The sequence below is a fragment of the Equus caballus genome, chromosome 28, assembly GCF_041296265.1.
Source record: "Equus caballus isolate H_3958 breed thoroughbred chromosome 28, TB-T2T, whole genome shotgun sequence".
Lineage (NCBI taxonomy): Eukaryota > Metazoa > Chordata > Mammalia > Perissodactyla > Equidae > Equus > Equus caballus.
In genome coordinates, this window is record NC_091711.1 from 40,720,301 (window position 1) to 40,748,032 (window position 27,732).

Sequence of the window (27,732 nt, forward strand, 5' to 3'; positions counted from 1 at the left end):
AGGCGATCTGGGGCGTAACCAGACCCAGGGGGAAGCATCCTGTGACGCGGGTGGGTTCATGTGACCTGCCCTTCAATTATTTACCCCTCTGAGCACGCGTGGATGGGCCACTCTCCTAGGTTACCTCCTCCTCAAGGACGAGGCTTCCCCAGGCCAGCCAGGACCCCTCCCTGCCAGTACTGCGCTGGGCACTGCCCACCCTATGGGACCAGAGCTGCTCAGCGCCCTCCTCCAGGACCCTCCCTGACAGACCCAGCCCCTGGAGGCCAGGTGCACAGGCGGGTCGTCACTCTGCTCAGGCCTCTCTCTACCCTGAGCCCTTCAGCCCTGCACCTTGAGGGCCAAGGTGCCCATGTCCGCTGCTGCCCGCCCAGCTCCTCCGCCTGCCGGAGAGGGGACAGCACAAACCCTGGAGTCACACAGACCTGGGGGCAAACCTTGGCCCTGCTCACTTGCTGTGTGGTTGGCCTGAGCAGCCTGCCCTCTCTGGGTCTTGTCCTCTCCCTCGGCAAATGGGGCTCTCCCTCGGCAAATGGGGCTCTCCCTTGCCCCACACCGTGGGCCAGGTGGGCCTGGCTGCCACCTCTGAACACCCTCACAGGCCTGATTTGGGGAGGCCTGGAGAAGAGAAGAGGTGTCCCCACTCCGGGGAGCCCAAGAAACAGCATCTGTGCGAGGGGGCACAGGAGGATGACAGTCAAGGCTGAAGGTCAAGGCTGAGGGTGCTGGTGGGAGGGAGCGGGCACTCACACAACAGTGCACACAACACAGGCGACCTGGGATCAGACAGTTTATTTCACAGTTTGCAGGCAGCCCCTGGCGCCCCTCCCCATCATAAACCACGTCCTGTCGGGAAAAATAACTTAAGTCATAGGAGTGACCTTTGAGAGCTGAGGAGAGCTCGCGGGGTGGGGCAGCTCTGAGGGGTGCAGGTGGCTGGGCGTGTGTTGAGGAGCAAAGTCGAATGGGGCTCCAACTCCTGGAGCCTGGGTTTTCCCTGCTGACGGGGTGGGCGACAGCCCCTGCTTCAGCCCTGCTCCCAGGGAAGAGGGCAGAGGGTGGCAGGGGTCGCTGCACTCCCCCGGGGATCTAGAAGAGCCCAGGGCCCTCTGGGAGGCCGGGCTGGGGCAAGGCAGGGCTGGGGACACGCCCGGGTGCCCTTACTGTTAGAGCCGACAGGGCAACGGGCCTGAGAGTCAGTTGTCCTTGGCAGTCAGGGAGAGGCCAGAGTGAGGCTCTAGGCTTTGTAAGCCTGGAATGACAAAAAGTGCCAGAAGGTGGGGACAGAGGGGAGAGAGGCCTCAGGAGCAGCCTCGGGCAGGAAGCCTGGCCCCTCTGAGGCCGGTCTGTGGACATGGAGCTGCCTGGGCTCAGCCCTGACCAGCTCGCCAGGCCTCCCCAGCAGGGGCTGGGCAGGTGGGTGGGGTGGGGGCGGCTGGGGGCTTGGTGGCCTCACGGCGAGAGCAGCAGCTGGATGAGCTTCTGGAACTGCTCCCGGTGCTCATAGATGTAGACCTCCGTCTCCCAGAGGGCGTTGACCAGCACCGAGTCGTTGATCTCGTCCAGCATGATATCCGTCCCCAGCTGGGGGTTCAATCTGTCCAGGTCAAGGAGGAGGGGTCACCCAAGATGCTAGGCCCAGGCAGAAGACAAGAGCTAGGACTTGGGGAAGGGAAGGCCATGCCCTGGGCTGAGGTGGGGAAGGTCGCCAGGTCCGGTCAGGCCAGGGTGTGGGGCTGGGGCCCGGGGGCCAGTGTTGGCCAAGCCCTCACCTGAAGTACTGGATGCCGACCATCTCGCACCAGGCCCGGGCGCGGTCCACGGCCCGCCCATCTGGATCTGTGCACTGGCGAGAAGTAGCCCCTGTGAGCACCCAGCACCCACGGCACCCACGGTCCCTTCCTGGGATCCCCAGGGTCTAGTCTGGCTTAGCCACCCAGCAGCAGAGAGACTGGGCGAGTCCCCTCCTTGGGCTGCGGCGATGTCCCAGCTGTGCAATCAGAGGGGCACAGTCTATGGTTTTCACCGGTGGCTCAGCAGTGCCCGTTCAGGGTCACTGAGCATGGGGGGGCGGGGCTGAGTGGATAGGCCCCCGCGTCCCCCGCCCCCTGCAGCTCTTGTCCATCTGACCTTCTGGGCTTCCACATGGGGCTGTGTTTGAAGGAAGGGATCCATAGGTACAAGACACTTGAAATGCCCTGCTGTAGGGTCCCTGCCAGCACTGAGACTGAATCAGGGACCCCCCCCCCCCCGCACTGAGTTGGCTGAAGAGGCTTTACAGAGCCTCCTCGACAGCCAGGGGCCCCCAGAAAGAGGATGAAGGTGTCACCCTGGGGCTGAGACCCTGAGGGAAGGGGGCCTGGGGAGGGGCCCAGACTCACACAGTCCACCACCATCTTGCCCAGTTCCTTGGCCCCAAAAACAGTCTTGGCCAGTTCCCAGGGGTTGCTGGGACGGAAGACATCCACACAGGTCACGGGCACCTGCGGGGACCTCCCTGTCCCCAGAGAGACGACAACTGAGAGCTTCTTCACCTTGCTGTCCTGGCCCTGTTGGGAACAGGACAGGGGTGGTTGGAGAACCTTCCCCTGGGTGGACCTTTCCATGGTTAGGGGCACCCAGGGGTGAGAGCCGCTGGTTGGGGCCCTGGGGGAGCGTGATGGGGGGACAGGCCTCCTGGGGCAGGAGCACAGCCTGCGCTGCCTCTCCCCTTTGCTCCAGAACATGCTCTGCTGCCAATCTGTTGGACGACCTTGGTGAGCCACTCCTACCCGGGCTCCGCATCCACAAGGGGAGGTGGCTTGTATCTTCCCAGGAGCCGTCCCCATCCCAGTCTCTCACCACGTCCCTCCTCCTCCAGGCAGCCCACCGTGCCCCATCTGGCCCCTAGAGGGCACTCGCCTCTCCCACTGCCGAGCCCCTGCATCTGGGGCTTCATGATGACCACAGTGATAAGGACAGCCAGCAAGCTCACAGCATGCTTGGGGGCAGGCACTGACCCTAACCCCATACAGATAAGAGCGCGTGGGAGCCTCACAAGGGGCCCCAGGCAGGCAGCGTCGGCAACCCCTGCAGGGGCTGAAGCAAAGCCCAGGCAGGGCCAGGACCCAAACCCGGAGGCCAAGTTGCTCCTGGGCCCGAGCTCACACCACTGCACTGCACTGCCTCTCCCAGCATGTGGGGCCTCAGCCGCCTCTGCGCTAAGCTCCTCGGGCTGAGGGCCACTTCTCTTCCTCTAGATCATGGACTCTGCACTGCCCTCTCCCCAGAGGCCGCAGGATGGGGTCCCCTCCTCTGTGAGCCCTTTCTGAGCCCCCGGCCGCTCAGCAGAGGTGATCCACCTCCTGGGCCCCTGCCCAGTCCTCTGTCATAGCACCCGAGGCACTTGGAGGGGCATGTCCTTGTGCACAGACTGTCTGCCCTGGATGTGAGCTCCTTAAGGGCAGGCGTGTGTGCCCAGGCTGGGCACAGGGGTTAACACTGGGACTGGCATGTACTGGTACACGTGCTGCCCTCCCCACTCACAGCAGACACTGTTAAGTGACCATAACACTCTTCACCACTCAGTCTACATTGGGCCTCAGAATCCCTCTTAGCACAGTGCTTCAGGCAGACGCCGCCAATCAAGCAGGGTCAAGAGTGAGGTAAAATTGCTGTGAGTGCACAAATGAATAAACACATAAACTGGAGTCAATCCTTAGGAACATTTGCTGAAACAGGGGTGGCTGCAGTGGGCACTCACATCCCCTCTGACCTGAGGTGGCTCTCACCTTGCGGATCAGGTCCTGGTTGTACTCATGGATCTCGGTCATGGCATCCAGCGTGGGGTTGTTGGCTAGCAGCCCGCCGTCCAGGAAGCGCCCGTTGGGCCGGAAGTAGGTGGGGGCTGCCCCACTGCTTCGGGCTGCCCGCCACACCAGCTGGTCTGGGGGTGGGGGAGGAGGGTGGCCCAGTGGCACAAGGGACTGGTATGAAACCCGCATGCTTCACATCTCGGTGTGTGTGTGTCGGGGGGCGGGTCTGCGGGAAGAGGGAGAGGCTCAGAACTGCTCAGCAGCAGGACCGACAAGGCCATGCCATCTGGCCCCGCTGGCCTGGTGGACGGCAGGGTGTGGCTGAGGCTCCTCGGGCCAGCCTGAGCCCTGACAGCTCCCCAGCGCTGCCTCCCTCAGCTGATAAAGACTCCCGAGAGAAGATCAGGCCAGTGGGTGGGATGGTGGTGGGCAGGGTGTGCCTGGTGGCAAGCCCACGACGTCCCCTGCCCCCCCGCAGCCTCTCGGCCAATCGCTTCCCACAGATCATCAAACGTGGTTTAACCTGAGGGCTGCGTTGGAGGCTTCAGGTTAATATTCTGGCTGAACCGAGGCTCCCGGACACACTCCGGAGCCTCGTAATTCCGGAAGAGGTGAAGTTCAGCGGGCTGCCGGTCCGACAGCGTCCCCGTCAGCATCACCCTGGGGAAAAACAAAGAGCAGACGGCTGAGGTCACTCCCCGACCCCCCTCGCAGCCCACCTCTGGCAATCTTCATTCAAACTGCCAGTGGCCTGATCCTTAGACCCAGTGATCCCACTTCTGGGAACTCGTCCTAAGACGCTCTCACACGCGGGGGGGTGGGCATGCACAGGCTGAGCAGCATCGGCTGTTAAAGCAAACGACTGGAGACAACTGACACGCCCGCCGTGGACGGGCCCTCGCAGCGCGGCTCCCCAACAGCAGTCTGTGTGAGAACGACCGAGGAAGGCTGCAGGGACTGACAGGCAGCGAGCACCAAGACCCATGGCTAAGTGGAAAAGCACGGTTCGGTGTTTCGTATGCCCCCATTTATTTAAAAACAAAACCCGAAGAAACCTGTGTACCCATCTGCTTGGTCAGAGGCTAGCTCTGGAAGGGCCCCGGCAGCACCTGCAACATTGCGCTGCCTCTGCGGCGGGGGCCGCTGGGGGCTGCAGCCCCGGGACAGGAGTGGAAGAGACTTTCTACCGTGTCACCTTGATACGTCTTCAGTGTTCCACCTGTCCGTCTACAAACCTATTAAAGACGACTCCTACTTGTCTTGAGAGATGCAACATCCTCAAATACTGCGGGGAGTGGAGATGGGCACAGCCCCCTCAGAAACTAGTATGTATTAAGACCCTGGCTCCCTGATCTGGGAATTCCATTTCGGAAAATCTGTCCTAAAGGAATAATCTTAGCTACAACTGGAAGCTTCTTGTACAAGGCTATTTGTTGCAGTGTAATTTATTATAGTGAAAAATGAACCCATCTAAATGGCAAGAACAGAAGGGGTAAGGAAACAATGGGATGTTTTGCAGCCTTTCAAAGTTATGCTGGCAAGGACTTCAGAGCAACACAGAAATGTATTTGTGATGTCATCAAGAAAAATATAAAAGAAAGGGAACAAAACACTCAACCTAGGGAAAAAAGATTAGTTTTCCACTTCTGGGAATATTGCGGAGAGGTTATTTCAACAACTTTCCCACTGAACCAAAAATTAAATGCTGGAAAAAATCTTTTAAAAAATATTTTTAAAAGCATAGAAACCTGCCAAGACAGAAAGGACAGATGAGGGTAAACCCTAAGGATAAGGAAGAACCCAGAGGGGTAAATGGAACACAGACCCTGCTGGGACCTGAAGGCAGACACCAAACTCAGGAAATCTGAACCTCAGTGCTGATGGCCTCAAGGGACCGGGGGGAAAAGTCAAAGCCCCGGGCCCAGCCAATGTTAGGGTCTAATGGGTGACCCCCACATTAGATTGGGACCCCTAAGAGCTACACTCTTGGATAAGGGTGAACCAGAAATAAACCTGCCCCTTTCCTACCCCTAGAGGCTGCAAGGAAAATTGCCACTGGACAAAGGAGGTAGAAAAAAAAATCCCTGAAAATGTATAACCACAAACTAACCCTCCAGTGAATTTTCAGTCTAATTTCACATCACCTGGGGGGAGTTTCAAAACCTTCATGCCAAGAACTCAGTTACAGTGGCCCCAGATGGCAGTGTGCCTAGGTACCCAGAAGAGACAACACAAGACACTCTGAAGAAAGATACTGTCATTCTGGGCCTCACAGAAACTGCGCATATTATTTTTCAACACTGAGGAACACCACTACACAGTTCAGAAGAAAAGTGTTGGGGCACACACAATGAAATAAAACACCATGAACGAGAACCAGCTTAAACCAACATAAACAGCAAAACATACCTACACAGACTGCACATAGCTGAATCCTCAAACAAAGATTATAAAACAGCTGTGCTTACAATGTGTAACGACATCAAAGGCAAGCTTGATAATATCTTCAGGGAATAGGGAACTATAAGCAATGACCTAGAAGATTTGAAGAAGAACCAAAGAGTACTTCTAGGATTTTTTTAAAAATACAAGAGAATAAGAAACTCAATGGATGGGTTAAAAGGAAAAATTAGATAAAGCTAAAGAGAGAATTAGTGAACTGGAAAACAAGTAAGAAGAAATTAACCAGAATGCAACCACAGAGAGAGAAAATGAGAGAACATACAGGAGAAGTTAAAAGACATGGAAGATACACAAAATCTAACATATGTTTAATGGTCCAGAAGAGAGGTGAGAGGAAATTAGGAAGAGGCAAGGGTTGAAGAGATAATGACTCAGGTTTCCAGAACAGAAGAAAGGCACCAATCTAAACACTTAAGAAGACCACCAATTCCCAAGCAGGATAAATTAGAAGGAACTCACATCTAGATATATCATAGGACAACTGTAGAGCACCAAAAACAAAGGAACAAATAAACAAAAACATCCAGAGAAAAAAGACCCTTTGCTTTCGAAGGAGTAACAGATTGAAAGTGACTTTGCAAGTGCAACAATGGAAGCTAAAAGATGATAGCATGATATCTTGCATGTCCTGTAAGAAAATCACCAGCCTAGAATTCTATACCCAGCAAGAATAAGAGTAAAATAAAACTATTTTCAAACAATTCTGCTGGTGGAGAATTCACCATCAGCAGACCTTCTCTAAGGGAAAGTCAAAAGAATGTCCTTTGGGAGAAGGAAAGTGGTCAGAGATGAAAGTCTGAGATGCAAGAAAGAACGCAGAGCAAAGAGGTGATACACACATATACATACACATACGCATATGCATCCGTGTGCACATATACACACACACACACATCCATACCCAATGGTGTGCTGCAGCCAGCTCAGACTGGCCTTAAGAACCTATTGCTAAATCTCAGAGCTGGTTGTTAAGCTGTTGGTAGCTTAAAACCGACCATGGTGGAAGTATTTATGCCATGGGAATTGGCAAACACTACAAATCTGGGCTTCTTCCCCTCAAGATCTGGTTTACCAGCACACCACTGGCTAAAACTAAACGAAAGCCAACTTCAAAAAATAATAAGAGGGCCAGCTGGTGGCGCAGTGGTTAAGTTCACACGTTCTGCTTAGGCGGCCGGGGGTTCGCCGGTTTGGATCCTGGGTGTGGACATGGCACTGCTTGGCAAGCCATGCTGTGGTAGGCGCCCCACATATAAAGTAGAGGAAGATGGGCATGGATGTTAGCTCAGGGCTAATCTTCCTCAAAAAAATAAATAAATAAAATAATGTCTTGTGAGGCTTAAAAAACAAGATTGATTTAAAATATGGGAAAACAGTTATAGATAAGATGGGAAAGAAATATGGAATTAAAGTATTTTAAAATCCTTTATCATCTGAGGGGAAGATAATGGTATCAATTAAATTTAGGCTGTTATAAGTTAAGCATGCACTAAAAAAAAGAAATGAGTGCATAGAGTTCAAACTACTGGGGGGGGGGGGAGGTGGGATGTAATGATTAAAACTATTCAGTAATTCCAAAAGAAGGTGAGAAAGAGAAAAAGAAATGCAGAACAAAATAGGATGGCATATATCATCCCAAATATACCAGTAATTACGTAAATATAAATGGACCAGCCATATAAACTATTAGACTAACTAGGTTCTGGAGTCAAACCAATCAGCTAAACCAGACTTAACTAAGTAGTTAAATTAAATGAATATATTACTACACATTAAAAATCTATAAATGGACTAAATGCTCCAGGTAAAAAGAAAAAGTGACAGATTAGACAAAGAACAAATCCAACTATGGGCTATTTATGAGAGATACATCTAAAACACAGGATTCCAGAAGCTGGGATGAAAAAACAAGTACCGATATACCATGGAAATAGAACCAAAGAAAGCTGGGATGACTCCATTAATATCAGACAAACAGGCTTTAAAACAAAAAGCATCCCTAGAGACAAAGAGGGCTGCTTCCTAATAATAGAAGATTCCAGTCACCAGAAAAAAACACAAAAACGTAAATTTCTATGCACTTATTAGCATGGTGTCAAAATATTAAAAGAAAAATTGACAGAACTAAAGGGCGAAAAGGCAAAAATTCCCAGAGTAGGAGATTTCAACCTATCACTCTCAATAATTGACAGAAGTCGACAAAAACTAGTAAGGATATGGACGATTTGGAAATTTTAAACAACATTCCTAGCCAATACGCCTTAATCGACATGTATAGAACTTGGCACCCAACAAATGTGGAATCCATATTCTTCTAAATTACACATGGGGCATGCACAAAAACTGACTGTAAAGGCCAAAAACCAGGTCCTGACAAATTTTAAAGGACCAAAATCATATAGAGCATGTCCTTTGGCCACAAAGCAATTAATAAGAAAAATATAACTAGAAAATCCCCTAAGTTTAGAAACTGAGAAATGCACTTTAATAACCTATAGTTTAAAAAGTTATAATGAAAATTAGAAAATATTTTGAAACAAACAATCATAAATCTGCTTACAGGATATAATTAAAGCAGTACGGAGAGGAAAATGTTTAGATTACCCACACATACAGCTACGTGCATATATAATATATACACATATCCAGTAGAACAGAAAAAAGGCTGAAAATCAATGAGCAAAACATTTATTTCAACAAGTTTAAAAAAGAACAGCCAAGTAAACCCAAAGAAAGTACAAGAAGGAATAAAGATAAGAGCAGAAATTTAATGAAACAGAATACATACAATAGAGAGCTGACTGGTTTTCTGAAAGACTAACCCAATTGAGAAGTCTGTGACTAGACTGATCAGGAAGAAAACAGGCGGCGGAAATACGGGGAATGAAAAGGGGCATGACAAGCGATGCTGCAGACGCTGGGACAGAGTAAGAGAATATTGCCGACGACTCTACGCGAGTGAATTTGAAGATCTGATCAAATGGACACGTTCCCAGAGAAACAAAACCAAAACCAACTCAAAAAGACACTTAGAAACCCTAACAGTCTTAGAACTGTCAAAGAAATTAATCCCATCATCGAAAACCGTCCCTCAAGCAGACGCCAGGCGGAGAGCACTTCACTGGCAGACTCTCCAAAAATCCAAGGAAAAAGCAAACTCACTATTATACTAACTCTTCCAGAAAACACCAAAAGAGGAAATACTCCCCCAAAACCAAAACCCAGCAATCCCCAAATGGGGAAACAAAGATCAAGCTCACTCATGAGCATGGATGCAAAATCCTGCACTAGATCTTAGCAAACTGAGCCCATCAGAATTCTCTCTGCAGAGGCACCCGGAACGGACAGCAGGGACTCGAGCAGACGTCGTGCACTCATGTGCACAGCAGCCAAAAGGTGGAAACGGTGCACACGTCCATCGACAGACGAAGGGATAGACACAGTGTGGTACAGACATATAATGGAATATTCTTCGGCCTTAAAAAGGAAGGAACTTCTGACACGTGCTACAACCCAGATGAACCTTGAGGACATTATGCTCAGTGAAAGGAGCCAGACACAAAGACAGACACTGTCCGATTCCACTTCCATGAGGTGCTCAGTGCAGTCAAACTCAGAGACAGAAAGTAGGATGGCGGTCGCCGGGGGCTGTGGGGAGGGGATGGGGAGTTGTCTAACGGGTGCAAGAGTTTCAGTTCTGCAAGATGGAAGAGTTCAGGAGATCACTTACACACCAGTGTAAATACAGTTATCGCCACTAAATCGTACACTTACAAATGGTTAAGATGGGGGGCTGGCCCGGGGCGGAGTGGTCAAGTTCGCACTCTGCTTCGGCGGCTCGGGGTTTGCAGGTGCAGATCCTGGGCGCGGACCTACATACTGCTAATCAAGCCACGCCGTGGCAGTGTCCCACATACAAAAAGAGGAAAACTGGCACAGACGTTAGCTCAGGGACAATCTTCCTCACCAAAAAAAAGGTTAAGATGGTAAATTTCATGTGATGTGTATTTTACCGCAATTAAAAATTTTAAAGTAAATAAACAAATGGTATTTCTAAACACCAGCTACAGTTAGAAAACAAAATGTTTAAAAATGTATTATTTACAGTAGCACAAAACATATGAAATACCTAAACAGATAAAAACAACAGATGCGTAAGATCTCTACAGATAAAACCATAAAACTGTACTGAGAAACTCTGAACAAATGGGATATTTTACTAAGTTCTCTAATTGAAGATTCAGTGTTTTCAGATGTCAGTTCTCCCCCAAATAAACTGACAGATTCAATGTAATCTCAACCAAAATCCCACCAGGATTTGATTTTCTGTAGAATTTGACATCTGATTCTACAATTTATATGGAAGCCTTTTAGGTGCTTTGTAAATAATAATTTTTTTACTCCTCACGAAAACCCCAGGGAGCAGGTGGTATATTATTCCCACTTTCGAGAAGAAAAGGCTACAGGGTGCATGCTCTTAACCACTCCTCTACAGGGCCTCCAAGATTAGCCATGGTCCTCGTGGAGGAGGACAAGGTGGGAGGCCCGGCTGCCCCCGACACCAGGACTTACTGGAACGCTGTGGAGTTAGGGCTCCGGGCTCTGGGCACAGGCACAGACGTCCAGCCCACGGAACAGAGCTCAGCCAGCAAGAGACCCGAGCAAGGGCCCTTGACCCACCGTGAGGGAGGGAGGCCTCCAGGCGGCGAGGGAGAGCCAGACTTCACAGATGAGGCTGGGAGACCGGTTATTCAGGTGGAAACATGAAATTGGATCGCTCCTGATACAAAAACCAATTCGAGGTTGATAAAAGACCGAAACAGGAAAGGCAGATCCGGAGAGCTTTCGGACCTGACACAGGAAAATGGCTCCTGCCCCAGGATAGGGAAGGGTTCTTGAATGGACGGACGTGAAAAGTACAAACTACAAGATGGAAACATTTCTAAACTCTATCACTTCAAGAACATCCTCTTATTACAAAACGCCACAGAGAGTGAAAAGACAAGGCAGGGAGTGGGAGGAAAGATTTCAAATCTATATACTCATCAAAGGACTAGTTTTCAAAATATAAAAAAGATTATTAAGAGAAGACTCCTAACTCCAAAATCACACAACCCAATTTTGCCAAAAATAGGCAAAACATTTGAAGAGGAACTTTACAAAAGAAGAAATTCAAACGGCCTTTAAATATTGGAAAAGGTGTTCAACCTCCCCAGTAATCATGAAAATGAAAATTCAAACCAGCAGAGACACCATCTTACTCCCTCAAAGATTTGTAAAGATAAAAACATTTGAGGACAATCAAACGCTGGCCAGGATGCAGAGCAACAGGCCTCTCGACCCGGCTGATGGGGGTGAAAACAGAGGCCGCCACTTTGGAAGACAGCTGGGCGGAATGTAGGCGCTGAGGCCACGCGTCCTGAGACTCGGCAACTCTCCTCCTAGGCGTGGACTCCAGGGAGGCTGGGACACGTGTGGGTCAGAAAACATGTCCCCAGATGTCCACCACCGCGCTCTGTAGGAGCTCCCAACTCCCCAAGGGTCCATCGAAGGCATTCGGGGAAATAAACCGTGGGGTGTAGTCACAGGACGGAACCCTGCATAGTAGCGAGAACGAACCAAGCACAGCCTCACCCAACAGCAGAGAGCACGATGACAGACGTACACTGACGGAAAGAAGAGAGAACACGCCAAACGATTCTGTCCACACCCAGGGACACGCAAGGCCAAAACCATGCTGTTCAGAGTTCCACGCGCAGGTAGTGGAACTGCACGGAACAGCCGGGAAACCTGCTTCACACGGGTCAGGAGAGGGGCTACCCTGAGGGGGCGGGGGGAACACGCTTGAGGGGCTTACCAACTTGGCTGGTGGTCAAGTGGGTGTTTGTTTTCTAATTATTCATTGAGCTGGTTTATGTACTTTTCTAAACGTATGTTCTATGTCACCATTAAAAAAAGAAAAAAATGTCTAGGATGAAATATACAAAAATGTTTCCAAAATATTATCTTATGGTTAATATATCATGGATGACACATTCCTCTTCTTTTTACTCTCTGTATTTTCCCAGTTTTCTTAAAAGACTATATATTATTCTTAAAATGAAAAAAAAACAAGCTTTAATATGAAAAAAATCTTCCCCAACCCTCCAGGCCTCATTCGTACTTCACTTCCTCCAGGGAGCCCTCCCTGACTACCTCCTCCTCAGTCATTTCTCCCTCTTGCTCCCATTGATGGTTGGTCAGTTGATGAACACTTTTCAATGGCCTGCGCTGCGGCAGGCCGTGGGCTAGATGCTGGGGCTACAGGACAAACAAGGTGTTCATGTTCCTGCTTCAGGGAGCTCACGGTCTGGCAGATGAGATGGGCATCAGACAGACAACAAAGTCATTCTGGGGAAGGGAGGACTACAAAGAAGTAGCCATGCTGTAGGCTCTTCTGGAAGCTCTTGAGGGCACGCTGCCTTGCAGGCCTGCCACATCTCAGGTGATTTATCTCCCAACCGGACCGGGAGCCTTCCCACCTGCTGGTCACGTGCATCACCGCCACGCGCACACACAGTGCCTGGGGCAGAGCTGTGCTCAACACGAAGATCCCGAGTGTGGTGGACCAGAACCGACCCTTCTGACCCAGGGATGTGCAGTTTGGGTGGAAAAGCATGACACACAGGTGGAGGTGTTCTGCACCCGTGCTCTCAGGGAGAAGCCCGGCTGACAAGGAAGCAGCTGCCCTCCACCACCCCCAGCTTTGGTCAGACCAGGCAGGGAGTCCTGTCCCCAGGGAACCGCGCAGGGGCGCCCGGCTCCCGCCCAGGAGGCTTACTTGGGCTTCTTGACGTCCGTCATCTTGGTGTGCTCTCCAAACTCCCGCTTCAGGAACTCCTCCAGGGGCCCCGACTCGTAGGGCCGCGAGCCCCGGAACACCTCATCCTTCATGCGGAAGTACAAGCACCGCATGTAGGCCATGGACTTGCCTAGGAACAAGGGGGTCGGCCGGAGGCGGGGGTGACACGAGGGCCACGCCCCTGACCGAGGGCCTGGGCCCAGGCCAGCTGCGGGCACCAGAGGCCAGTGGTGGCCGGAGGAGGCCAGAGAGGGGCGGATTAAGCCAGCTGGAGCTCCCGGGCCCTCTTTGCCACCTCCCACACAGGCAGAAGCCCCCCTTCAGCAGCCCCAAGGCTCTGTCCTTAATTTTGCATTCATAATTTTGTACTGTTTTCCTTTAAAAAGGGCCCTGAAAGTGAAAAAGCTTCCACATCTAGTTCCACTGTTTGTCGAGGAACAGAAGGGCCTGCCCTGTCCTCTGAGGCTCCGGGGACAGACAGGGTCAAAGGGGCAGGCTGTGGGCCTCACCGGCCAAAGGTGGCAGCAGGGGGCTGGGGAGAGGGGCCTTCTGCCCATGGGAGGCTGCACCAGGTGGCCTCTCAGATCCCTCCCATAGCCCTGGAAGGGGGACAAACGTCCCCTGCAGAAGGGAGGGACGCACCGTGGAGGAGAGGCTAGAACCTCTGCCCACTGTGCCCTGCCCCATGGGGCGCAGGCAGGCCCCTGAGATGGCGCCTCTCAGGAAGACAGGAACAAAGACCAGAGAGGGGCCATGGGGCCCCTGAGGCCAAGGGAGAGACCTGGTCCTGGCTCTGCTCTGACTCACTGGGTGACCCTCTCTGGTCCTCAGTTTCCCCAACTATAGCCTCACAGGGCTATGGGGAGAACCATCAAAATGAAGTAAACTGCTGGGCAACAAGTCCTGGCAACCTGCTCACCGAAGACCCTCCACTTCCCAGAGGCCCACGGGACGCTGCTCCCGGCAGCCACCTGGCCTGGCTCTGCCCCACGTCCCTGCACACCCTGGACTGCCGGGCCATGGCCTCCTTCCAAGGTGAGCCCCAGATGCCTGGGCCTCCCCGACCTGACCATGCGCCTGGCTCAGCCCCATGTCCCTAGCACCCAGCACAGTCCTGGCTGGCAGGCACTGCTGTCCCCGAAGCAGGGGGTCCCTCTCCTGGTGCCTTCAGGTCTGGAAGACATACTGGAGAGCATGGAACCCAACCGCAACCAGGGCAGGGATTGCTGGTCAGGGGGGCTGAGGCGGAGGACGACTCCTGCCGGGGTGGGGCTGGGCCCTCTTCTGGGAGGGGCCCCCAAGGGCAGACTCTCACAGCCCCGAGAGCTCCATAAAGGAGACCCCACTTGAGTCAAGACAAGGCCCACTCAGAAGTCTGTCCAGTAAGTGAAGTGCCCTGTCACCTTCGTGAAGCTGCAGTGAAAGCACACTGCACCAGTGGCCTGTGGCCTTGGGAAGAGCTGGGCTGGGAGTCTAGGGGGCTGGCCCAGTCCCAGCAACCCCTCAGATGGCCTCTGTGACTCTGGGTCACTTCTCTCCACTACGGCCTCAATTTCCCAGCGGGTAAATGAAGCGTGCAGACTAGGTCTCTGACATTCTGTGACTTAGTGGCTCTTCACCCCTGAGACCATCTGCTCCACCTGCCATCAGAATAGTTTGCCTTATTTCCAGCAGGTTTCAAGGCCCTGTGGTGCCTGGCTCGCAGGGGCATGGGGAGGAGCCGCTGATGCAACGGATACAAAAATGCTTCCTACACTGAAAGGAAGGGCACCTGGTTCTGTTCTCCACGGCTGGGCGGGGGCATCAAACCCCAGCCCAACCCCCCAGCCCTTCTCCTGCCAGCCCTAGACCCCAACACCCTCAGGCGCCCCACAAAGGGCTTAGAAGTGCTGCCCTCCCCCACGGCCCTCTGGGCAAGGATCTGAGATACACTCAGCCCGCTCCAAGGGCTGGTCTACACACCCCACCCTGCCCCGCCCCCACTGCCCAGGGGGCTGCCCTCACTGTGCAGAATGGCCAGGGCCAGGATGCCCCCGGTGCTGGTCCCTGCCACCCAGTCAAAGAGGTCCTTGGTGGCGATGCCTGAGGCCTTCTCGATGGCGATGAGGAGCTGGATGATGACCAGGCCTTTCACACCCCCGCCGTCCAGGCAGAGCAAGTGGTCATGGCTGCAGTGGGGACAGCAGTGGGAAAGAGCGGGTTTCACTACAGCCCGGCTCCCGCACTTGAGCCCATGTCCCTGAGCATCTGCACTGTGGCAGCTGCAGCCACGTGAGCATGTGAAGACCAAGCCCTCACAGCCTGTGTGTGACACGGCGGGGGAGGGGGGGGGGCAGTGAAAAATGCGACAGAGGAGGGTGAGGGGGGCAGGTGCAGGGAAGGCCTCACTGGCCAGGCGCCACTTCAGCAGAACCCTGGGTCTGTCCCCCAACTCTGGACAGGGAGCTCCCTGGGGACAGGTCTAGATTCCCAGTACCAGGAGCCGACGCCAGACAAAAGTCTGATTTCAACAGGCTGGTATCCTACAGCTGGCCAGGAATGGGCAGAGGAGCAGGGTCAGGACCCTCCATGGGTGGAGGGGAGCAGCAGGGGAGGGAAGAGAAAGGACCCTCTATGTGCCAGGAGCTATGAGGCTGTGAGGGGCTTCCACCAGTATGAATTCATTTAAATGTCCCAAACCCCACTGAGGCAGGCACTGCCTGTTAACCCGCACATGTCTGTGCAGGAATGAAGGAACGAAGCTGAGGTTAGGTGGCCGACCAGAGTCACACGGGTGCTAAGTGATGTTGCGGGATCTGGACCTGGGGCTGCTGACTCCTGAGTCCCCCACTCTCCAATATGCCCTGACATGCCTCCCTGGGTCCTGCCATGCCCAGCTCCTTGCCCCAGGGGAAGCCCTCCACAGTCTGTGCTCAGAGCCGGAAGCTTCCTGTCGGTCTCCTCCTCATCTTAAATGTCACTGCTGGAAGAAGCCTGCCCTGACGCAGTCAGGACCCTCCAGCTCCGCTCGCTGCTGCCTCAGCCACCTCCTCAGGGTAAAGCACTTTTCACTTCCATAAGGAACCATTTCTTGTCCTCTTGTTTACTGTCTTTCTCCCCAGCTGGGCTGGAAGCGCCCTGAGGGCAGGGACCAGCTCTGCTCTGTGCAATGCTACGGATCCAGTGTGCATGGGACGTGCCCAATAGGCAGCTGGTGAATGAAGGCGGCCAGTGTGGCCCGCCTCCAGGTTCCTTCGTCTTTTCCTGGACAAGCTGCCCAGCTCTACAGCAAGCCCAGAGGGTGGCAGGGGAGGCTGTGCTGTCACTGGAGGCCTGCAGGGCCCCTGGCCAGGGGGGCAAGAGCAAACATGCAAGAGCCCTTCCGAGCACGCGGGGCTGGCAATAGAGGGATTGACCCAGGGAGCAGGGCTGAGCTATGTAACTCAGAGACCCGCGTGCTGCGGTCCCCACAGGGGTGTCCTGACTCTCGCCTCAGCCCCACCTCCAGGGAGGGTGCTCAGGCTCAGGCAGACTCCCTGGGTCTTGGTGGGAAATCTGCGTCCTCTCCTCCAATCCCTCTGGGACCCTCCTAATCCCTGCACAGACGTGTGGGTGTGCACAGCATGTGCAGTGGGAGGCAAGGGTGAGAACGCTGATGGGCAGTCACCCCCAGGGCACATATTACAGGGCGGCCGTGAAACAAGTGGGATATGCCAACTGAGGCGGCTCCTTCAGGAGAGGAGAAGCAGAGTGGCGAGGTGCGGCTGCCTGGCCCACGGAGAGGGGCTGCATCTGCTTCCGGGAGGGAATTTTCCCTGCAGGGCTGGACCAGGGACACAGCCGGAACAGAGGCTGCAGTCACAGAAAGGGCACGGACTCAAAGACCTGGACACTCACTCTGTGTGACCTTGAGGGAAGCACTTAATCTCTCGGGGACTCATGTTCTGCATTTGTAAAACAAAGCTACTAATACCCCCCAGGAGGGCTGTGAGGAACACGGGATAGCAATAAACAGAGAAGAAGCCAACTGTCTTACGAAGGGCGGGGCGGGCAAAGCATAGTCAGTGGGAAACACGTTTGTCCTGGTAATTTGCCGAGCCGGCAGGCACTGATTCTGGGCGCCAGGGAAGGTCCTCCAGGACAGCGCTTGGGTTTCTTCTCTTTGTGCCCATCACCCAGGCCTGCCTGCCAGGATGGGCCTGCGTATCCAGCGGGTGCTTGGGAAACCAGTCCACCCCACTAGCTCTGTGGAGGGAGGAGGGGTCCAGAGTGGGGTGGACTCAGAGGCAAGTAGGCTCAGCACTTCAGCAACGGAGGTCTCTCTCCAGGGGCATCGGGGCCATCTCCCTGGACAAACCACGACAGGGCCACAGAGGGCAGGGACAGGACTGCAGCCAGCTTTACTGTGTGACCCAGAGCCTGCACAGTCACTGGTGAAGCAGCAGGCCCAGGCTCTCTAAAGACTCAGTCTCTTGGCTGTGAGCTACTGAAGATGTGAGCTCCCACGCAGGGCTGTGGTGACGACTAGACAGGAGCCCGAGCCCCCTGTGGGGCCCCCTCCCCCCTCCACTTACGTCCGCTTCTCGTCCCGCATGGAGCTCAGGATGAATGTCGGCTTCCGGGCCCGGGAGATGTGCATGAGGTCCTGCAGTTCTGCGAGGCACAGGGCAGGGTGGGCTGGGGCCAGGCAGGGGCCGGTCCCTGCCACCCCGAGGGTCCTGAGAGCGAACTGGAGCTGCGCCCTCCCACCACTTCCCCTAGCAGGAGCATCTGCCTCCTGCCCCCAGGAAGGGCTCTTTGTCCCAGGATACAGCTAATCCAGAGCCCACAGGCCCCTCAGGGAGAAACGGGCTGGAACGCAAAGGGGAGCCCACTGCTCTGGGAAGGGGCCCCCCTGCCCGGCCCCCCCGGCTTCTCCTCAACGCCGTCCTCCCAAAGCCCTGAAGCACAAGCGCCCCTGTCATGTCCTGCGCCTCGCAGTTCACAGAACGCTCATGCATTGGGCCGGCACTGCCGACACCCGCCATCACCAGAAGCATCATTCCCAACCCACAGACGAGGCTCAAACAGGTTACTTGACTCGTCCAAGGTCATTTAGACAAAATGGCTGAGTCAGGACGTTCCTCGGGGTTTAACTCCATGAATGAAGGGAGATACCCCGACCATTCTTCAGATGCCCCCGGTCCTGATCCCAGGTCTGGAAATTTCCTCAGCGGCCTAGGATGTACCCGTCCACTCTGTTCACGTTTTCCCCTGTGCCCAAGGTCCACCCAATGGAGTAGCTGCCCTCGTGACAAGCAGCCCAGCCCCAGGTGCCTGGCCCAGCGATGCCACATCATCCAGATTCTGTCGGACCCTCCCCACCACTGTGCATGGAGCAGAAAGCAGCAAAGCAGGAAGGCAGGCTGCAAGGCGGGGTCCCCTCAACCAGGGCAAGTGGCCAGAGAGTGGACCAGATAAGCAGGCGACCAGCCGGGAGAGGCAGTGGACCGAGTGCGGGGAGAAGGCGGTAAGGAAGGGAGCATGTGTCTGGGTGTGCAGCTGAGAAAGAGAAGAAGAGGGAAGCAGAGCTACAGCTAGCGGGTGTGGCCAGGCTCTGCGGCCCTCTAGGGCCAGGGCATTACCCATCTGATGCCGTGCCCAGGCCCACCATCCAGCCTGGTTTGGGTGACTGACTGCCTGTAAAATTGAGAGATAAAGATTGGGGGCAGGTCCTGGAAGTGGATGGGCAAGGGGCAGAGAGAGGCAGAGCCAGAAGGACTGACTGTGGCTGGGCTGTCCTGTCCAGAGGTGCTGGAGTCTGCTTCGCCAACAGCAAAAAAAAAAAAAAAAAAAAAAAAAAGCTGGCTTGCCAAGGGTCAGCTCCTGACTGCCCTATTCAGGGGACCCTGCTCCCAAACAATCTAGGGCCCTGGGTGGGCCAGCCCACAGAAAGCCCAGAGAAAGGCCCCCCGACTCCTAAGGGGCCGTTTGCACAGGCAGTAATGATGCACACAGCAGACTGCCGATTGTCTGGCCACAGTCAAAAGCCTGTAGGTCACTGAAGGGGCTGACGGGGGAGCACGCGGGCCTCAGGCCTGACGGAGACTCAGCAGTGTGGCAGAAACACTCCTCATTGAAGCCAGAGGGCCAGCGACAGCGCTCCTCACCGCCCACCCTGAGCTCCCAGGGGACACCGAGAGGCCACAGAAGCGCCCACCTCATGGATGCCATGGGGATGCCCAGACCTGAGACCTGTGTCCAGGACATCCTCTCAGGGAAGATGGACTGTGGGCCATGAGCCAGGGACCCCCCCCCCCCCCCCCCACCGCCGGCCTCAGGGCTCTGTGGGCTGCTGGCTGCCTCCAGAGGCTACAGATCCCGCCCCACCCTCCCTAGCTCCCTTCAGCGACTTCTGCCCTGGGGCCTGTTTCCTTCTGATCAGGACTGCTCTCCCCAAGTGCCTGAGAACCAGCTGGACAGCAGGACAGGAGGGACCGTGACAGGGCAGAGGCCTACCTAGGTTATTTAAGCTGATCGGTGGGGGCTGAGATCTTTCCAGGGAGACACGGTGGTGTGCTGCCGCGGAGCCCTGCTGCACGGGGACCACCGAGACGAGTGGCAACTGGCAGTCGGCCCCTACAGTTCTCAGCAGAGTTAAGAGCGCCTTCCTAGTGACAACTTCTCATGGTGTGGGGAGGGGGAGATCACACAGGATCAGAAACGATGTCAACATACAAGTGAGAGGCCACTCCTTCCACACACGTCCCCTCTCCTATCCACCAGGATGCCTGGGGACATGGGGGAACCGGGGTGCCCTGGAGGCCTGACCCCACCCCGACAGGTGTGCTGACTCTGGTCTGTTACAACCAAAGCAGCTTCCTGGGGCACACGCAGCTTCTAGGGCCAGAGAAGGCACCGGGGCTCAACCAGGGCAAAGGGAAGAAGGAGGTCGGTGTGGCCCTGCCCGGGTATTTTGGGAATTCCCTCTTCCCCTTTGACTCCAGTCAAGAAAGCAGGACTCCCACCTCCATGGTCAGCAATTTTCACAACTGCTGAATGGAGAGTCCCTTTCAGAACTGGAAAGGGACTAACCAGCTGGCCAGTGGGCATTTCCTCCCATCTGACGGATGGGATAACTGAAAAGGATGCCACAGAAAGTAGTGCGCACATGCACGCACATGCACGCTTGTATGCACGCACATGCACGCTCACACACACTATCAGGCAAATACCCACAGGAACCTCCACAGCTCCCTGAAGACCTCCAGAGGGGGTTCCAGTCTTCTAAGGAGGGGGATCTGCTTGTTCCAGCCCTGAAGCCAAGGCTCGCCGAGCGAGCATGCAGTGCGTGCAGCATGCCTGTGTGCACGAGGGCATGCACACGTACTTGCAAAGTGCAGCGCACGCGTCGACCCATGGTTGTTCTTGCAAGTGGTCCTATTAGTGAATTCCCAGGAGCGGGGAAGAGGGCTGTTGCTGCTGCCTATCCCCCCGCCCTGGGGGTCCCGGCACCCTGAGGTGGGATGGGGGCCCCACAGAAGAGGATACTGGTTTGGCAAGCTCCTTGGCGGGCTCCTTCTACCGGTCAGGACCCCTGTTCTTGGCAGAGCAGGCTTCCCCTCTCAGCCCCCCAGCCACTCAGTGCAGGGAGCAACTGGGGGCGGGTCCTGGACAGGACGCTGGCACCCGAAGCCTGGGACTTCCCTCCTCCCTAGTCCCTGCACACACCCCCGCCCCTAACCTGGTCCCAGAGGGCAGAGCACATACGTTTGCTGATCTTGGAGGCTAGTAAGGCAGGAGTCTCCCCAGAGTCATTTGGGGTGTCCACCTCTGCTCCAAACACAATGAGGGCCTTGACCATCTCCACGTTGTCTTTCTGTTAAGGATGGAGTAAGGGGAAAATAAGCCACAGCTCAGAGAAATGAAGAGAAAAAGGACCCTCGGCCTCTTCCACTCTACCCATCAGCCCGGTGGGGCTCTCATCAGCACAGGGAGACACTGCAACCCTTTGACCTGAGCCCCTCCAAGGTCTACGCTTGAAGGTGGTGCCCTGACAAACAGGCTTACGAGCATCCCCAGGAGAGGGTTTATCAACCCTGGCAGGAACTGGAAGTGACCCACCCCAGTCCCCACCCCACCAGCTCCTCCTTGAAGGAAGCAATGCATCTATGACCCCTGACCCAGGAGCCATGGGGAGATTGAAGGGTCAGCTGCTGATCGCTTTCAGGAGTAGCAGGGAGAGGGTGAGTGAGCAAAGAGAAGGCTGGACCCATCCGGTCCAGGGTGCCAGTTCTGAGGGGGTAACCAAGTACAAGTCCCCCAGTGGCAGCCCTGAGGCACGCTCCCCTCCACACAGCACTGGGCAGTGGACATTTGGAGGCTGGGCGGCAGGGCAGGGCATGGCTCCCAGGACAAACCAACTGACTGGCTGCTGGAGGCCTGAGCTCTGGTCTTACCACCTCCCTCTTCTCGGGGCCTGACTCCCTTGCCCGGAGAATGAAGAGATGGAATGGAGTTTTCCAAACAGTTGTTTATGCACCGCGAGGATTTATATGGGCACAGCTAAATATGTGCATTTTAATCATGAGTTATGCACTTTATTTCTAGCTACCTTCTATTTGTGGCACCAGTTTACAGCTTACGGTAGTGATAAAGTCCTGCATCGCTTAACGACGGGGACACATTCTGAGAGCTGCGTTGTTAGGCGATGTCTTTGTGTGAACATCATCGCGTGTGCTTACACAAACCTAGAAGGTACAGCCTACTACACACCTAGGCTCTCTGGGACTAATCTTATGGGACCACCGTCATATACTCGGTCTATCATTGACGGAAATTTTGTTATGCAGCACGTGACTGTATAACATTTCCTTCAAAATAAATTTAAGTAAGTTTAAAAGCAAGCCGACTTAAAGAAATGATTAAGTACATAATTATAAAAGTGGTTCATGAATGTGCCAAAAACTGTGAAAATGGTATGCAAGTGACTGAAGAATGAGAAACCATGAACCACACCAGCAGTTCTCAAAGTAAGATCCGTGGACCCGTGGATGCATGAGACTCTTCAAAGGGTTTGCCAGACTAAAACTGTCTTCATAAAAATATCAAGATGCTGCTTGCCAGGGCTGGCCTGGTGGCGCAGCAGTTAAGTGCACACGTTCCGCTTCTGCGGCCTGGGGTTCACCGGTTCGGATCCCAGGCACGGACATGGCACCACTTGGCAAACCATGCTGTGGCAGCATCCCACATATAAAGTAGAGGAAGTCGGGCATGGATGTTAGCTCAGGGCCAGTCTTCCTCAGCAAAAAGAGGAGGATTGGCAGCAGTTAGCTCAGGGCTAATCTTCCTCAAAAGAAAAAAAAAAGATGTTGCTTGCCTTTTGCACCTATGATGTAAAAACAATGGTGGATAAAACTGCTGGTGCCTAGCACCAAGCAAGGCAGTGGCGCCAAACCAACAGTCATCATGGTTTCCTCTCTGCCACGCGCTCACAGTAAAAGACAAAGAAATTAATTAAAAAGCCAGCCACTTAAGAATGCCCTTGATGAAGCAGTAAGAATTGTTAATTATTTCAACTGCGACACTGCGTGTTCAGTGTCATAACGTGGAGAGCATGGACAAAGCTTTCTGTGGTGTACCCACGCATGACGTTGTCCTGAGAAAGAGCACTCGTGCGATTGTTTGAGTTGCGAGCAGAACTAGCTGCTTCTTCCCACGGAACACCGTCTCTACTTGAGAGAACAGCCGACAGACAGACCACCATTGTTCAGCCTCGGGTATTTAGGAGAATTTCCCAAAAGCGAATGCAGTGAGTGTGTCACCTCAAGAAAAACAACCGGCAGTATTTTGTGCCAATGATAAAACCCCAGCTTTCAAACAAAAATTGGAATTCCGGAAAACTTGTATGTGACGTGATGGGCTTGACAGTTTCCCAAAACTGAAAGACTTTTCTGATGAGATCGGTGGTGATATTTACAGATGTGGGGTTTTGAAACTGTATAAGGAAATGAGTCAACATTTGGAAGCCATGCGTACCTGGTGAACCAGTATTTTCCAAGGACGACACGAAATCGTGCATGGGTAGAAAGATCCATGCAAAGCGCAAGAGATGCCAAAGGATTTCAAGGTAACAAAGTGTGAAAAGTCACGGAGATGGTTTTAGAGCGCCCACTGGTACCAACCTGTCAGAAACTACCCCCCATCCAGTTTCAGTGTAATAGCGAGGAAGAACATTCTCGAGGATCTGAAAAGGCGCAGCTACACATCTTGTCCAACTACGTATCTAGGCGAGGCCAGATTTTCTTCACGTTCTTCAGCACACATTCAACAACATATAGCAACAGAATGAACGTAGTAGAAGATGGGAGAATCAACATCTTCTCCGAGGCCAGGCACTCAAAAGATTCGCCAAAATGTAAAACGACGCCAACTCTTCTCAGCCGGTTATTTTTTGTTTTGGAAAATAAAGTTGTTTTTCATAAAAAAATGTTACTTATGTTAGCATGTGATTGGTTCATTATTATTTTTAAATGAATTAATAAGTATTTTGAAAATGTCTCACTTTTAATTTCTAATATGGTAAATACAGACACACAAAAATCCATATAAACAAAAACTCTTTGGGATCCTCGGTAATTTTTTTTGTTTTTTTTTTAAAGATTTTATTTTTTTCCTTCTTCTCCCCAAAGCCCCCCGGTACGTAGTTGTATATTCTTCGTTGTGGGTCCTTCTAGTTGTGGCATGTGGGACGCCGCCTCAGCGTGGTTTGATGAGTAGTGCCATGTCCGCGCCCAGGATTCGAACCAACAAAACACTGGGCCGCCTGCAGCGGAGCGCACAGACTTAACCACTCGGCCACGGGGCCAGCCCCCCTCGGTATCTTTAAGAGCATAAAGGGACCACATAGACCAAAAAGTTCGAGAGCTGCTGAACCAGATCATTCTAAGGGCCCACTCAGTGCAAAAAACGTCCACGGTTTCATTTCTAGTTTCCGCCTCTTGGGCAACAGTATCTCCTCCATGGTTATGGCCTTTGGTATAAAGCAAGATGTCATAGAATTTGTCATAAATCTACTTCTTTTAGAGTCCCAGAGTCTCTCCGATTCTATCCCTCCGAGACTGGTGTGCATGTGACATTGCTATAGCACACACACACACACACACACACCCTGCCTGTAACGCAGTGACACTCCCTCCCCGCATTTACCATGTTCGTGCCGTAGTCGTCTAGCCAGATGGCAGGGGCTCTAAGGGCAGGGACCGTGTTCTACAACAAACCAAAAAACGTGGCCAACACCTCCCATGGGCTACCGAGATGTTCAAGCAAGCCCTGCCCTCCAGCAGCCACGGTCCACCGGGCAGGCAAGAACAACATGCAGATGGACGTCTTCCCCTAACGGTGCCGGGAAGGAGGAACATCCGTGGGAGGCTCACTCCGCGCCAGGAGCTGCGTGTTATTAGACATTCCTCAGACCAGCCGTCTACCGTTTACTCCCCTCACTCTGCCACCCGGGTCCCTGCACCTCCCCTTTCCAGAGGAGGGAATCAAGGCCGACAGAGGTGACGTGAGTTACCCAAGGTCACAGGCAGGAGCCAGAGCTGTACTTTCCCTCTCACACCACGCAAGTGTCAAGTGGCAGGCACGAGAGTGAGGGGTACCAGAGCGCAGAGGAAGGAGACGTGATTTTGGGCTGACTGGGATACACGGAAGGCTTCCTGAGGGAGGAGGCAGGGTCTGAACTGAGTCTCAGAAGGTAAGAAGATTCTAAGCAGCTGAGGACAAGGGCAGCGTGGGAGGGCTCCAGCCCTGCCGGTCCTCAGGCATCCCCACCACATGTGCACTCAGCTGGGGCCGTGCGTGGGAGGACGGCAGGGCTCGGGCTCACCGACATGGCCAGGTGCAGCGGTGTGTTGCCGTGCTCTCCGCGGGCATCGGCGTGGGCCCCGTGGGTCAGCAACACCATGACGCAGTCGAAGCGGTTGCGCATCACGGCCACATGCAAGGCTGTGTTCCCTGCAGAGCTGGTGTTGTTCACGTCGCAGCCCCGTTTCAGCAGCATGCGGGCCATCTGTGGGAGGCAGGGTCAGGCCCGAGTCAGTGGGGCACCGGGAGCAGCTGCGACCTGCAGCACCTGGCAGCATCGGGGCACTGCCACTTCCTCCCTGACACGCCTTCAGGTACCGGGCCTCTGGAAAGCTCTAGCAACAAGAAGAACCGAGGAGGCAGGCCCCAGGTCTGGGGGTGGCCCTAGACCTTGGCTCCCACTCCATCAGCACCGCAGGAACTAGGGGACAAAAAGCTGAGGATGTGCTGACTGTTTTAAGAAGCTTCTGGGTCCTTTCCTGGAGCGCACAGGACCCCATCTCTCCCTACAAGCATTCCTCTGGGCCCTGTCCCAGAAGTGCCCCACTCCCTGTGACCCTCCCTGGGACCCAGCACAGGTATGACCCCTCCCTGGGCCTTAAGCAGCACACACCCTTGCTCACCCAGCAGCCCCGGGGGGCCTGGGGCCATGCTCAAGAGCCTGGACTTTGGAGCCCAAAGCTCAGCCCCACTTCATCGCAGTTGTCTGAGCCTGGCTGGGTCACTGCACCTCAGTTTTCTCTGCTGTGAAATGGGGATGCAAGTCCCCACCTCACAGAGTGGGTGACAGTGAATGAGGAAACATACACGAAAGGGCCTGACTGGTGTCTAGCTCCTGGCACGAAGAAGGTGCCCAGCAGAGGTGTAATCTCCTCCCTCCAGGCCCACCAGGCTGACGAGCAAGCCATGCTCTTTGGGGGCACCCGGAGCACTGCCGAGCTGTGCTTCCTGGAGACAAGAGACCAGAGGCCTCCACCCTCCCGGGGTGCGGAGCATGGCTCCGGGACAGGTCTCAGAGGAGACGCCCAGCCAGATGCTCTGTGGATGCAGCTGGAGCCACCATCATCGTCACCCATCACCTTATGTTTGCGAGGCATCTGACAATTTATGAAGAATTTCCTCACATACTACTCGCTGACTTCACAACACCACCAAAGGCAGGCCATAGGACTCCCCATTCGTACAGGAAGAAACTGCAGAGGGGACATCGTCACCATGCCAGCGAGCAGCAGGGCAATGCCAGGATGTCATCTCAACTTGGGCTCACCTGCCTGGGGGCCCACTATGAGGTCAACCACCCACGTGCCACCCTCGGAGTCCTCTCGGAACCCCTGCCTGTGGGAGCTGAGGAACAAAGGACCGGGGCCCTGCCCCGCTCCCACCCGCTGGGCACCCTCAGACTCCACCTACCTCCGCGTTCTTGGCCCAGTGGAGGGGGCTGGCTCCATAGTGGGGGTCTTTGCTGTGGATCTGGTTACTGTCCATGCTGATGATCATTTCAGCACACCTGGGGAGAGAGGAGCCGCAGGGTAGTGAGGAAGGTCGGGGGCGGCCTGGTGCAGGAAGAGGCCAGACTCGGGGCTACACCTCTTGGTTAGGGAGTTTCTGCAAATGAAATTGCAACAAAACCAACCAACATGTATACCATGGTATGTCAGGGGTACACTGAGCCCCTCAAGGCCCAGCTCATGTCCCCTCCTCCAGGCAGCTTTCCCTGATGACTCCAATGAGCAATGATCTCTCGCACTGGTGCTGGCTTTACAGTCAGACAGGCTTGAGGTCAAGCCCAGCTCCCTCACTGGTGACCTCTGCAAGTGGCTGAGCTGGTCTGCAATGTGGGGACAGTCCTAACAGGCCGGGGGAGAGATTAAAGGAGACGAGACATTTCAGCACCTGGTTCTGTGCCTGGCACACAGCCGCCCTCTCTCCCCTGCCCCTCCACTGCTGGTGTCCCATGCGGGGACTTGCATCCTGCAGGAAGCAGCAGGCAGGGCAGCTCAGAGGGCAGCTGCTTTCCTCTCTGAGGTATAAAACCAACGGGACTGAAAGCAGGGGCCTGGACAGATATTTGTAGCCCATGCTCACAGCAGCATTATGCACAGCCACCCAAAGGTGGAAGCAACCCAAGTGTCCACTGACCAATGAATGGATAAGCAGAATGTGGCCCATGCACACAATGGAGCGTTATTCTGCCTTAAAAAGGAAGTTCTGATACGTACCGCAACACCAATGAACCTTGAGGACATTATGCTCAGTGAAACTGGAGTCCCAGGCCCCACCCTGGCTCTCTGTGAATGTCAGCCGAGTTGACACAAACAGCAGAGGGGCTCCCAGGTTGGAGCTGGGCCGGAAGCAGTCTCAGTCACCCAAATCACTCTGTGATTCTCAGAGTACAGCTGTGCTGGCTAACACATGGGGGCAGAGGGACGGCCCCTCAGGGGCCCTGCGAGGAATGTGACTGTGCAGCAGGAGGGCACGCCCACTGCCCACAGCATGAGACGACTTGTGTCAAGTGATGTCCAATGATCCTCTCATGATCGGAGCTGACCCGAGAGGCCTGGGTGGGGCAGAGAGGGAACATGGCTGAGGGTGCCTGAGGAGGGAGAACCCAGAATTCCAGGCCCTGGACAGGCAAGCTTAGGGCAGCTGGAGCCAGCAAGAGCAGGGCTGCCATGCCAGCCCGCGGGTATAGAGGAGCAGCCCCCGTCACTAGTGTCCATTCAGGTCGCAACCTGCAGCTGTGGAACCTGACCCCTGGGGGTGAGCACGGTGTTGGTACCATCCCCAACCATTTGGCCAAGCCTTTCTGAA

General features: G+C 54.3%; 1 protein-coding gene across 21 annotated transcripts in view; it reads right to left on the reverse strand.

Annotated features, from left to right (window-relative positions):
- Positions 1–777: 777 nt before the first annotated feature.
- PLA2G6 (phospholipase A2 group VI) overlaps positions 778–27,732 on the reverse strand; it is a 55,826-nt gene continuing 28,871 nt past the window's right edge. For 8 of the 21 annotated variants that reach the window (XM_070253973.1, XM_070253971.1, XM_070253967.1 and 5 more), the window contains 12 exons: positions 26,332–26,428; positions 24,944–25,126; positions 20,827–20,935; positions 19,576–19,737; positions 17,652–17,730; positions 15,103–15,266; positions 13,078–13,228; positions 4,318–4,454; positions 3,771–3,925; positions 2,382–2,549; positions 1,773–1,846; positions 778–1,597 (listed from right to left, as the gene is read on the reverse strand). In XM_070253973.1, the coding sequence (XP_070110074.1) occupies positions 1,453–1,597; positions 1,773–1,846; positions 2,382–2,549; positions 3,771–3,925; positions 4,318–4,454; positions 13,078–13,228; positions 15,103–15,266; positions 17,652–17,730; positions 19,576–19,737; positions 20,827–20,935; positions 24,944–25,126; positions 26,332–26,428 (1,624 nt within the window). In that variant the 3' untranslated portion in view covers positions 778–1,452. Of the gene's footprint in view, positions 1,598–1,772; positions 1,847–2,381; positions 2,550–3,770; positions 4,021–4,317; positions 4,455–13,077; positions 13,229–15,102; positions 15,267–17,651; positions 17,731–18,701; positions 18,757–18,842; positions 18,878–19,575; positions 19,738–20,826; positions 20,936–24,943; positions 25,127–26,331; positions 26,429–27,732 lie in introns of all 21 variants that reach the window. The other 13 variants (XM_070253978.1, XM_070253975.1, XM_070253980.1 and 10 more) reach the window with 3 other exon arrangements.